Genomic DNA, 13337 nt, shown 5'->3' with positions numbered 1-13337 from the left:
TATAGAGAATCTTAGGACTCCGAGGGGTCCTAGGATTCCTGATTCGCTTGGGTTTCGCCGGAGAAGAAGACTCCTACCGGGAGTCTTCTTCCCGATTTTGCATACTCTGTTTTTTTTTTTTTTTTTTTGGACTATAACATATTATTTTACCAAGTAATCACATTCTCTCTGCAATCACGTTACCATAGCAACATTATCTATGTAATACACCAAATGTCTCCTTAGTTGCTTTGCCTAATTTCTCCAAAATTGAAATATATGGGAAGTCAAAATCTTTCCTAAATTTTTTTTTTTGATTTGATTGATCTATTTTAGAGTCTAAACAATGAAATTTGGACATGATCACTAGTTGCAACGTATCCTTTAAAGCAGTAGAGACATATCTTTTTTGTTTGTTGGTCATTTGATGAACAATAAATAGATGTACATAGCTCTTATTCATAAAATATAGAAAAGAAGATGAGGATCTTTTTCTTTCAAAGTTGCCCTTTTACCTAGATTTAATGAACCACAACATTCCATAGATGCATGGTCTTGACATGTGCTTTTCTCTGTGCTTGTTATTATACATCTTACACTTTAATTTAACACATTTGGTAAGAGCCAACACTGGGGTAGACCATTATATATTGAGAACTAAGATGATTTTTGTCATTATATTATGATATACCTTGAAACCGGCCCATCCAACATATGACCCAATGCCTAATATAAACTATCCATGAAGTCCTCGCCTTGGACAATCAATTCCCACCATATGGCCACTCCAAAAGGTATATAAAGATATTTAAATCTCCTCTCACTTGGTCATAGCTAGCCCATAACAACATAATGACTTTTATAATCATAAGACATACATCTCATCATATATTCTAAACATGCAAGCAATTATCCTCAAAGGCCTCCCACATACGTCTTAAGATCGTGACGATCTCCAACCCTTATCTGTATAAACCACTCCTAGAGGTCCTCTAGGTAAGTCCAAACTCAAACCCAGTCCCCAATCAAGTCCACACTAAGTACACAAGCTGAGACCCTCTCTCTCTCCCCATTTCCTCATGGATACACTGATTGGCTCTGATGCTCTCTCTCTTTCTCTCTCTCTTTCTATATGTGTGTGTGTCTTCCTCTCAGAACCTATACTATTATTCTAAGGCAATTTGACTTAGGCATTAGAGAGTCTCCCTCCAAAAAATCTCTAGCAAGTAGATTTTTTTTATTTATAGTGTTTCAGGTCGATTCAGGCATTGGAGCGAATATTCAACCATCACACAGCTGGTTCAAGATCTCCAGTTACTAGTGTCCTTGTTCCCTTGGCCATCTTATTCAGTTTTCCATCTCACCATCCAACTCATTAGCCCAAGTCAGACTGATCCTGAGTGGCAACATGGTCCATGGGTAATGAGCTGGACATGGGCTTTATTTGTTGGGACTTGGAGCTAGATCTTGTATTAATCAAACCTAGCACCATTGATGGTTGCAAGCATTATGATATAGATGAATAGATTAGCATACTGATTCTCTTGCTTGCCAGTTTATTTATTTATTCTTGATGGTAATAACCAGTTTAACCTAGGACAAGAAAGAGATGCTGGAATTGATGACTTTGAAGTCAAACCCTGGAACCGTGCTAAGCTGATTTCTCTGCTAGAAGAAGTTGATGATGAAAATTAGTTCAATAACAATCTCTGAACCTTGAGGGCATCTGGACGGAAATAAAAGGCCTCGGACCAAGTCTTGTTAACTTGTTAACTTGAATCTAGGCCATAGACAGCAGTAACAGTCTAGAGGGTGGCTCCCATATGTCATAGTCCCACATCGGCTAATTAACAAGAGTGCCACATGGGTTATGACATCTTACCTCGGCTTTGTCATCCCTTCTTCTATCACAATCCATTTGGTAAGTTGAGATTGGCCCTGGTTTGTCCACCATGCAGCAGTTACACTTCAAATATGAGTGCAACTCACACGGAGAACCTTCTTAAGACTCATGTTGGAATATGCCTCATAACTTGATCATAGTAAATGATTGTAGTCTATATCCATCATTATTATTGGTACATTCTATTTTTGCTTCAAATCTTCGCTCAGTCACAAAAGGGTCATCTAAAAGTATCAGATTGGATAACACATTGACCTTTGAACCTATTTTATAATCTGGCTTTTGCTTTGCAAGGATGCATCCTGCCTTGTAAGCCTTAAAATGCATCTTATGTAGCTAGACTATGTCAAATGTTTTAGGTACTGGCTCTATCATTTATAGCAGTTGGCCATCCAATCACTCGACAACCACCAAAGCAGATGGAACATTGCCTGGCAAACCTGCATGCATCTAACAAGAACCAATGACAGAAGAAGCCCTGACTCTATAAAACATTCTAAGAGATATTGATCTGTCAGAAACAAACTAGTTGGCTTCTGATGCAGATGTCCAGAAGTTCTATCAGATGCTCTGGTTTAAATGTTTAACATCATTCAACAATCACAAATATTTTTGTGGCTGAGGAAAAGCAACATCCTATCATTGTGAGACGACAACAAATAGAATCATCCAAGGGGATCAAAGAAAGTTGCCTACAAAGAAGAGGAAGATTTCACTGATTGCCGTAATCAGATGGATGAAACATAACATAGAGTCTACAAATAGCTTAAAAATATTAAGAGTAGCACAAATACAATTTCTTATTTTCTGACAATTTTGTACAGGGATAACAAGAACATCTACTGAGACTTACTATGATGATGCAGAACTGGATGCTGTCTGACAATATATCGTACAAGGATCGTTTTATCAACCAAAAGAGATATCAGGTAAGATATCTTTCATGTGCAATGCTGCTCAATGATCTGCATTGATTCCAAAGATGCGGACTTTGTGCATGTTTGGGAATTTGGCAACTACCAGCACCATTACTGCAAGTGTATTGAGGAAAAGCATTGGATTTTGGTAATCAGTTGTGTGGGAGGCTAGCAAGTACCTGCATAGATAGGGAGGAGAAATCAAGTACTGTATAACAAGAAAATATAAGTAAAATATACTGGACTTTGAAATAAATTTGATGACAAACTTCTAAAATATCTGGATAATGGTAGTTATGGACTTGTTGTATGTCCATGATTTGGTCTGCATGAAGTAAAATGACTGCCAATTACCAAGAAAGGAAACAAAAATAAAGAAACTTTATGGAGGAAGCAAGTTCTTTAAGATCTAACAAACAAAATGCAAACACTAGACCTTCAAGTAAGATTCACCTGATGACAACAATAACTAATTAATTATGGATTCCATCAGAGATGAAGGGATCTGGCTAGTCACCACAATCATGCATACCTAACATTATTCACCAGCAGACATATACTATATTGTTAAGCAAATAGGTATAAGCATTGGACTATCACATTTCTCATTAAATATTTGGTAATGGAGTTGACCTCTTCTTAAAATGTTTATGTACGTTGAAGTAATTGCCATCAAGTTAGTATTCAATTTTAAGTGGAGCATGAGATGTGCAAATCTAAAAGGAAAAATACTTCACCATACCACTCTATTCCCCACTCTAGTCCTTGGGATGGTGATTGGTGTGAAGGTTCATAGGGCCTAGTATCACCAACATGATCCTCGTGTATCGCACCAGTCCCCACCTACCACAAGGGATTGTTGCTCTTGGTGGATGAGAGAGTAATGCTGGGAAGCAACACTCATCTAAAAGCTAATGTAAGGACCTATATAGGCATATATTTAGTCTCACATCGGTTATATACTAGATAGATGATACTTATACAAGGCCAAGGAATGTAAATAATATTTTCCAACTAGTCTTGTTGAATGAGATCATGAGTCACTACAAATTGTATTAGAGCAGACCCAATCATGACTCATGTAGATTAGGAGACACTGCAACATGGGCCCATTTAGGGCTGACCAAAGACTGATCATAATGTTTGTTATTGAATTTGATTGGATTAGGACCCTTGGCCTAGTGAGGATGCTATGATTCAAACAACGGGAGTTTGTGAGGACCCATGCATGCGTGTGCTATCATACATCACTTACACACCGGGTAGATCTTGGGTATCTATATAGGTCAGGAAATCCTATAACACTTTCAGACTAGTCTTTTTGAGTGAGATCCTAGGACGTTATATCTAATGAGTCACACCTTATAAGTGAATAAGTTGTTAAATACCAAAAATTCATTAACTCCTTGAAGTCATAATACATGCACAAATATAATGCTAAATTGGCGTTTCTAGTAAAAATGCTAAATAAATCGTTAAAAAAATAGAAAGTAGCACAAATAACAGAAGTCAAAAGCAACAATATTGGACATGTGAAAGTGATCACACCTTAAAAGCAATATATTATTAACAAAATATACTTTGGGGACGTTGACTCTTGATAAGTACATCTCTAAGGCCACTTTTTTAGTTGCCCATCTCAAAGTTTATGACATAATTAAAGGAGGTAGCCTTTTTATCATGATGGTTTTAACACTATAAAGCATTTGAAAACCAAGTTAAAATCTAGGCAATATATAAAAACCTAGGACCTTATCCAAAAAGACTAGCTAAAAGATATTATTTGAGTTCTTTGGTCTTATACAAATATCCAAGATCTTTCCAGTGAATAACCAATATGGATTAAACACATGCCTGCATAGGTCTTCATATACTCTCCCAATTTAATTCTGGCATCCTTACTAGGCTAAGGGTCCAAATCCATGCAAATCTATTCATAAACATCATGATCGGCTCGTAATTAGCCCCAATTAACCCATGCTACAATGTCCCCTAGTTCACATAGGTTATGGTTTGGGTTGGCTTTGATACCATTTGTAACAATCTAGGACCTCACCCAAAAAAAAATAGCTAAAAGATATTATTTGAATTCTTTGGCCTTTTATAAGTATCCAAGATCTTCCCAGTGAATAACTAATGTGGGATTAAACACATGCCTACACAAGTCCTCACATAATGGATGAAGTTTTGGAATCTAGGGTAGAAATATATTTCAAGCCAATATACAACAAGTAACTCCTGTTGATTCAATGCATCCCTATATTGTGCCTATTGTATGTCTAGTCAAAAAGGGCCTAGATATATAGTTAGCTAGTCAATAGTGTCTATTTCTCAGATTTTTTAGAGAGGTAAGCTTGTCATTTGAATTGGTATGATCTTAAGTCAACGTATATAATTTGCCATGTCCAACTCTAGGCTTATGCATGGTAACATAGTGTTTTTAGAATGTCAGCTTGAGGTGATTGTGTTCTTAATTTGTTGGAAATTCAAGCTAAGAGCTCTAAGTTATCCAAAAGATCTCACACAAGAATCATAGAATGAATGTTTTTTTGAAACTTATAAATACCTATTTATGTCTAGCTTTGACAGAATTGAAAAAAGAATTTTACTAGAAACCTCGATCTTGAGATTCTTCTCTTGCGTGGTGTGACATCAGATGGAGCTGTATTATTGGGTATTAGTAAACATTCCAAACAATAGCTCCATGCATTGGGACAATTCTCCAACAATAGACTCACCCATGCATTCATCTAAGAAAAGAGATTATGTTCTAACAAACCATCAAGAGGAACTCTAGTGAGAACATGCTAGCTTGATTCACTTGAATTAGGTCATAAAAATATCACATTCTGATTTAGAAGAATGATTATGTAAAATATGCATGATTATGTAAAATTAGGTTAAGGATAATCTACAAGCTCATCTAGCAGGATAATTATGTTGAATCAATAGTCCTCAACCTGATTCTTCTAGTGGAAAATTAATGGCTTTATCAGGACTTCTTCATATACCTCCATTGTCCACAACACAGATTATAATACCATTGTTAAATGCAATTCCCACTAATGACACCAAAAGAATATGTCAGCCAGTGCATCACTGTGTATTACAACAACATGGAAGTGATTTGTGGCACTTTAATTAGTCTTTTCTCATTCTCAGTTAAGCTAAAAGATTAGATTAAATATCCATCAATATGCTATAGATCATCCTTATATAGCACATGCATATCAACAATGACCAATATGGCAAGTAACTCAAATAAGAGAAAAGAAAGACCTACAGAAAAGTATTGTTAATTAAAAAACAAATAAAAAATAGATAAATGGCTACCATACATGCTAGCCTACTGGATGGAGATTACAGATCTTGCTACAGGAAGGTTATCCAATGACAGGATTCTAGTTTGAGTTCCCTTTGGCTTTATTTTTGGGTTTGTAGTCCCCAAAAAGGCCTTACTATGATCCTTTTTATTTTTTTCCAATTACTATGATCCTTTCTCAGGAAGTCATATAGATGGAAAATCATTGCAAGGGAAAGGCTAGCAACCTTATAAAAAATCATCTCAACTTAAAGATTTGTAAATGAAAAATCTGTTGCTAAGGATGAGATTCTAGCAGATGTAGAAGCATCTCCAATCAAGAATTATGCCCAATCAAGAATTGTATAAAAAAGGAGTCGAGATCCTCACTAGTGACTGAACCTCCAGTCAGTCATGAAATGAAGATGATCAAAACTCATAAAGAAGATGATGCATGATCTCCAATTAAGTGAATATGAAGAGAATTAATCCCTATTAGGATCTGCACAGATTTTGTTCATTGTTTTTTCACCATCTTCATCCCTTCCTAGTTTAAAAACAGGAGTTGTTTCTCCTTTCTCATTGTATGAATTCTCAGCAGAGGTATGTGGACTGCACATTGTACCTCCTCTGCTTAGACTCAGGTTAGCACAGCGCCATTAGGCGTCACCTCTTTGCATTCTTAAACAAGTTTTTTAACTTTAAGATTATTTCTTGTCCAACATTAACTGTTTTATAAGCTAGAGTTCTGACTCCATAAACTTCATAAAATATCTTCCAAGACCCTCAACTAAAAAACCCTACTTCACCCTCTGTGGTTTCTACTGCTACTTTAATGTTGAAATTCTTTCAAACTTGATGCATAAATCAAATATTAATCTCCTAATGAACTCTAGCAAATCCAAAGGTCCTTTTTCATTAATTTTAGCTTTTCACCAATCAAATCCTAGACCCCTCATCCCTCAAGAAAAAATTAACCAGCCAATTCCTAATTTCATTTATAAGGCAAACTTAAATCTGAAGAGAAATTCCAACAGAATAATACCCAAATGACATTTTTAACTTGCCTCTTAGTAAGTCACGCATTACCACTCCTAAAGCATATTTTAATACATTAAGTTATGTTATATAATCAAACGATGCCTGCAACAAGAGCAACACATTTTTTTAATCTAATTAAATAAATTATTTTCCTATGAAAAGCATTAGCTTAAAACAGAACATCATTGAGATCCACTTGCGAGAACAACTTTTTGTTTAACAAATCTATATCAACCCCCAACTTCTAAAACATTTAGATCCTTCATTTAATTCATAGAATCCAGAGCTGATGAATGTAGACTCTGTATTAAGTTATAATCTCCAAAAAAATTAGACAATTGTTCTAGGATGAATATTCTTTATCCTGTATTTGGTTTCCAATTTGACCCCCTGGCTACCTAACAATGCATCAAGATCAACCCATAAAACTCATCATGTAGAAGTCTAGCAGAATCTGTCTAAAGTATCATGACACGAAATGTAAGGGTGCATGGTATATGTTTCCCTGATCAACATAATTTTGGCTACAAATCATCTTTTCTTTGCATAAGATGGGAGAAAAGGCCTTTGATGATGAGCCTCATATCACCTTGACCAACCAACTTTTAAATGCCTTCAAAAATCTCCAGTTCATATTACTTAGAAGGACTCAACATCTAAGGCGGTATTGTTTTATTTCTTGTTGATCAAAATTATTGCAGTCGCAGTTTGTTCATAATGTAACAAAACAGACCATCATTGTTTAAGAATATGCTGAATAGCACTTGGTAACTCCAAAAAAATTCAAGAAAACAAATTGCATCCATCTCCATTAATATACATGAAGAACAGTTTAGAAATGTTTAACAGCTTTTCTACATGGATATGGCACAGCCAGCTGGTTTCAGCAGCACACCTTGAGGGTTAAATGTCTATGCATCTTCAAGGTTGTCTTAGCCAGGGTTCCTAATTAGTCAATAATACCTACAAGTCATGAGTTGTTTTGTGAACTCATTTTTAAACTATGGCCACCGTTACCCTGTTGCTGGTCATCCCCTTTGGCCATTTCCATAGGTACTTATATTCTTATCTTTTTTTTTAGCTTCCTAAGGCTCTACATTCTATATTTTTTGGAGGAATTTTTTTGAGAGGCCTGAACTTTAAATTAATATAACAAATTATCTAAATATTTCTTAGAAGTTAGGAGAAGTATTTCTGAAAAATTTGAAACCATCTATTAGTTAGATACATCTGGATAGTAACTTGGCTAAACTCATGTGGATCTTCCACTTAGAACTGATCAGGTCTATATTGAACAACTGGAGTACCACACCGATAATCCGAGCTGTTGCATATGATCTACTACTTTAAATTTCTTACATACCAAAAATCATATCATTTGGAGACTCCTAGCCTATGCATCAAGTGATCAAAAAATGCGTATAATTTAATTTTATTTAGACAATCTAATATTTTGATCACTTGATGCATAGGCTAGGAGTCTCCATAGCATATGATTTTTGGTGTGCAAGTAGTTGGAGTAGTAGATTACATCCAATAGCTCAAATCATCAATGTGGAACTTCATCATTCGGTCTAGACATGATTGGATTTGAGTAGAGATTTGCTCGAGTATAACCAAGTCATCCATATGCATGCATATATGTGTGTGTGTGTATATAATTCTGAGATGTTTAAAATAGAGAAGCTGTAAACCCTCTTGTTTCCTCCTATTGAATGTTTTTATAACTGTTTCCCAACATCCTATTTCCAGCCAAATATGAAAGATTCTAGACATAACAAACTATTTAATCTAGAAATACAATCAATTGCTATCTAGTATGGCATGGAAATATACTAGTGACCTTTTAGGGATGCTCAAATCCATCTAAGGGTTTTGGACATCCCGAGAGGTGGATCTATGATTCCATGCCAATGCCTGTGTGCAAAGTTGCATGATCTATACAGAGACTATGAAAGATGAAAAAAATCATCACCAAAAATTCTTCTCAAGATTTGCCATATTAGTCAGCATTGAGGTGTACTGACCCTACCGTACCATATTAGTACCAAACCAATATGTGGTATAAGGGATGTACTGACAAACATATGTGCCAAACCAGCCTCCATACTAAGCATACCAACACTATAATAGGATGGTACCGATATGGGGTCTGGTATCGAGATGGCGTACATTGATCCTTCTATTTGTAAAAGGCCATTTCTTTGGTAGGCATAAAAGACCATTAGCATAAAAGCCTAGAATGAGTAAAAACAAACTTATTATTATAACTTATGTATCTTGAAAGTTTAAACATGTGTGGCATGCAACTCTTTTAGTGGCTTACAAGTATGGAGCTTAGTATCTTTGCTCCTGCAATAAATCAATGAACCAAGTCTTTTAATGAAGCAATAACAAGGCACCGATTATTAGGGTAATTAGAGGAATATATACATGTGCTTAAGCTTGTAAAAAGAAGAATGCATGCTTTTTTGCCTAGTACATTTTTTTTTTCTTTTTATTTTTGCTGCAGCAAGTTGATTTTGTTTAAAGAGGTGGATTGAAAAATCTGCATAAGTGTGAGTTGATTTCGCACAAGGGAAATAATAAAAGATACTATTGTATGTTAGCATGATTTTTTATATGATAGAAACAATAAATATTGTAAGAAAGTATCATAACTATGACTTGCCAAATTATGCCAAAATAGCCGGTTCAAGGAATACAAAATTAGATTAGTCGGCTACTGGCACTGTTCAGCTTATTAATTCGAGATAGAGTGGTTTAGGTTTCATTTGCTCGTGCTTGTCTCTCCCATTTGCTCGTTGCCATGCGCTTATCTCGCCCTCACCAACCAACAATCATCCCAGGTACACTAATTGCTAGCACTCCTCCCCCCTCTTTCCCCCTCTCTCAGTCCCCATCACTGGATAGGAGGGTCGATTGCTTGAAGCTCCTAGGCCACTCTCTCAGCTCTCTCTCTCTCTCTTTCTCTCTCTCCCCCTCTCTCTGTCTTCCTCTCCCCCCTGTCCCTCTTCCTCCCTCTCCTTCTCCCACCCTCCCTCTTCTTGTTTTCATTGTCCACGGCCATCTCCACTACCAAGTCTGCACTCCCTAGACCTTCTCCATTGGCCATGGCCTCCTCCACCGCTAGATCCATACTCCCCAAGCCTCCTTTGCTGCTAGATCTACACTCTCCAGTCCTTCTCCATCAGACACCACCTCCTCCACCACTAGATCCACACTCTCCAAGCAATGATTTTGACCACCGAGCATTGTCGAAGGCCAGTATGAATCTTTCTCTTCTCCCTCTACCACCCTCTCTCTCTCTCCTCTTATCCCTCTCCCCCCTTTGTTTCGGTATATCTCAGAATGGCATAGCACGAACCTATACTGTATCGATCCGATTGTGGGCCAGTACAACCCTTGATACTGATTCAGCGAACATGGATCATAACAATCTAGAAAGAATATGATAGCATTTTCTTTTTTACTTCTCCACAAAAACAACCCTTCCCCCCTCTCATTAGCAAAAACAGGCCTTTTCCCATCGCACATATTATATCTAGGAGAAATTGTTCATTCAATCGATTTTTTTAAAGCTAGTCCATAAAAGAGTCCAAATATTTATTTAAGCAAAACTTGCCAAGCCAACATTATTCATGGAATTCTAAACTCAAATATATCCAAATAATTAAAATGGCACCTTTTCAAATAATTATCAAATCTATAAAGTCCAAATAGTTGGACATTATAGAAGACCAAATATAATCCTAGGAAAAACACAAGTAATATAAGAAAGAAAAGAAACAAAAATAGCCTCTCATGCATGCACACTATACAAGAAAATCAACACATGGAATTAAGTAATTGGTAAAACATATGTAATTATTAGCATGTACTTGATGTTACTTGATTGAATGGTAATGAGATGAATGTCTGATGATATTACAGAATATGATATATGCAGGGTCTATGTTAGTGCAGTTTTTGTCCATTTAGAATCCAGCTCCAGTAATATTAATAATAGGTTGTCTAACCAGTAATAACCACAATAGCCTTCTAGTGACTGGTTCCAACTAAATTTTCTGATACATGAGAAATTATAATGTTAAATGGAGGCCAAGAACGGCAAAAGGATACTTACAGGACCACAGGTACAACAGTCAAAAATTTTCTGTTACGTGTCAGTTGCTTGCCATTGTCCATCTGCTCCCACCAAGTCAAAGAATTGTACATACCCTGGTCTTCAGCAAAAGGAGTTCCCTTCTTCCAGTGGAAGAAGAGATAAGTAACCTAAGACACATTTAAGTCAAGAAACCAATTAAAATATGAAAAATATATTTTGGAGAAAACATGATACAACTGAAAGTTAAACATGAAGATTTAATATGCACTATGACATCGAATAATGTAATAACATCATCATAGTAACAGCATGAAGCTAGAAATTTTGAAGTATGACTGTGTTGTAAATAATCAGTTAAGCAGTGATGCTGAATTATAAAAGAATATCCAGCATTTTCTGTGTCATCTATAATCAAGCCAGACATATTAACAGTAACGTGCACTTTCAAATATACTCAAAGCTATGTAAATATCCTTACTGTAATTGAAATCTAATGTCTTCAAAATATTTTAGTACGTAACTTGGATGTACATAGAAATGACAAAAGAACATCAAAGAATGCATTTAATAGTCAATTTGTTTTGTGTTACATGCTTGGCAGCGCTGGTAACTGATGCAACTGCATGCCAATCCATACATAAAGGAGGTTTTCTTCCTAACTTCCTATAATATTCTTGTCAGTTCATATTTTCAACACTCAAAAACCACATTGTGGAAGATATCTTCAAGCCAAAGCACAGAAATTCCTGCATTAAGCTCCTGGTATCGGTCTCAGTTATATTTCCAGCCCATGAAAGATGGAGTCTTAAATGTCTTCAAGAGAGAATGAAATTCCCAAATCACATGTGTCCACATGATCATATGTTTGACAAAATTAAGATTAATCATATGAAGAACCCCATGACCCATCAACAGTACTGAAGGGTCATAGTATACAATGCAAAGGTTTGGAGCTAACTAACCTTGATGGGTCTAGGTTCAGTTATAAGTTAACAGCAACAGAGGACATGAAATTTGTTCAAACTGGTAAAGTAGTTAAAAAGTGAGTTACCTGTCAGGCAGATGGATAAAAGAGAACAATTAAAGTAAACGAAGTCCTCCAAGGTATCCCTACCCCAATTCCAAATCCCAGATGACCAAATCAATCAAAGACACTGTACGAAGTCAATTTCACAGAACCATGTCCGAATTATACCGCCTACTTTTGTTTTACTTCTCCATATCCCCAAAGGTTAAACTTTTGGACTAATCATCAATCAGTTACCCACCTTGAAAATTCCATGCTTACCCAGTAATATTACATTAAAAAAATCCTTTTTATGCAATCAAACAGCTCAAAAGTAATAATTAAAGCCATCAACGTCCTCCTCCGCCCTTACTCCCTCCATCACTCCCAATTTCCAATCCAAAAAATTATTCCAAACACCAAAAAAAAAAAAAAAAAACTATATTTCCAACAAAATCACATCAGAAAAGGGCCAATAACTGATCAACATCATTCAAAATAAGCTCCTTTAAAGGTCAAATATCAAAAACAAGCAAAAAGGAGATATAAGAAGCAATTGTGAGAGGACATACAGCGAAATGGAAGAGGTTGACAACGGTCCACGCCATTCCAGGGGTACAACCGAAGACAGAGAGTACGAGGAGCCAGGAGAAGAAGAGGATAAGGATGTAAGTGGTCCACACCCCCGGATACATGAACCACTCCGTGTTCTTGTTCAGATCCGCCGGCGGCACCGCCTGCACGTAGAGCTTCGCCATTCCCCCTCTTCTCTCTCTAGCTCTCTCTATCCAAAAAGCTCCAACCTCGCTTCTATATAACTCCTGAGAAAGAGAAGAGAAGAGGAAAGCGCGGAGATCGGGAGAAAGAGGACGGTCAAAAGGTTGACTTTTAACTTTTGGTTTAAAGTCAAAAATCCAGTTTGCGGTCTGAATGGAATCTGGTTGACCAATGTCCAGACGAAGAGGCGTTCTTCGGGCCGTCTAGCAGACGCCGTTGGAAGCACTGTAAGCAGCGTGCGGACTCGGTACCCAGAGCCACTTGCTGGTGGCCTAACCGTCCTACCCTACGTTTTACTCACTCGG

General features: G+C 36.6%; 1 protein-coding gene across 1 annotated transcript; it reads right to left on the bottom strand.

Annotated features, from left to right (window-relative positions):
- Positions 1 to 2570: 2570 nt before the first annotated feature.
- Positions 2571 to 13110, bottom strand: LOC105054617 (uncharacterized). Its single transcript, XM_010936177.4, has 3 exons — positions 12828 to 13110; positions 11268 to 11416; positions 2571 to 2978 (listed from the first exon to the last, which is right to left on the bottom strand). Exons 1-3 carry the CDS (start codon positions 13011 to 13013, stop codon positions 2840 to 2842), a joined length of 474 nt encoding a protein of 157 aa, XP_010934479.1. The 5' UTR covers positions 13014 to 13110; the 3' UTR covers positions 2571 to 2839.
- Positions 13111 to 13337: the final 227 nt, after the last annotated feature.

Source organism: Elaeis guineensis, chromosome 12, assembly GCF_000442705.2.
Source record: "Elaeis guineensis isolate ETL-2024a chromosome 12, EG11, whole genome shotgun sequence".
NCBI lineage: Eukaryota > Viridiplantae > Streptophyta > Magnoliopsida > Arecales > Arecaceae > Elaeis > Elaeis guineensis.
The sequence above is the reverse complement of the archived record's forward strand: the minus strand, read 5'-3'. Positions and strand labels throughout refer to the sequence as shown.

What these genes read in the sequence shown, in the direction of transcription:
- LOC105054617 (XM_010936177.4), bottom strand. Translation starts at nt 13,013, where the DNA reads ATGGCGAAGCTCTACGTGCAGGCGGTGCCGCCGGCGGATCTGAACAAG. An exon ending in TCAACCTCTTCCATTTCGCT is followed by an intron (nt 11,417 to 12,827) that starts GTATGTCCTCTC and finishes AATGTGTCTTAG; the next exon opens with GTTACTTATCTCTTCTTCCA. An exon ending in ACTGTTGTACCTGTGGTCCT is followed by an intron (nt 2,979 to 11,267) that starts GTAAGTATCCTT and finishes CTATCTATGCAG; the next exon opens with GTACTTGCTAGCCTCCCACA.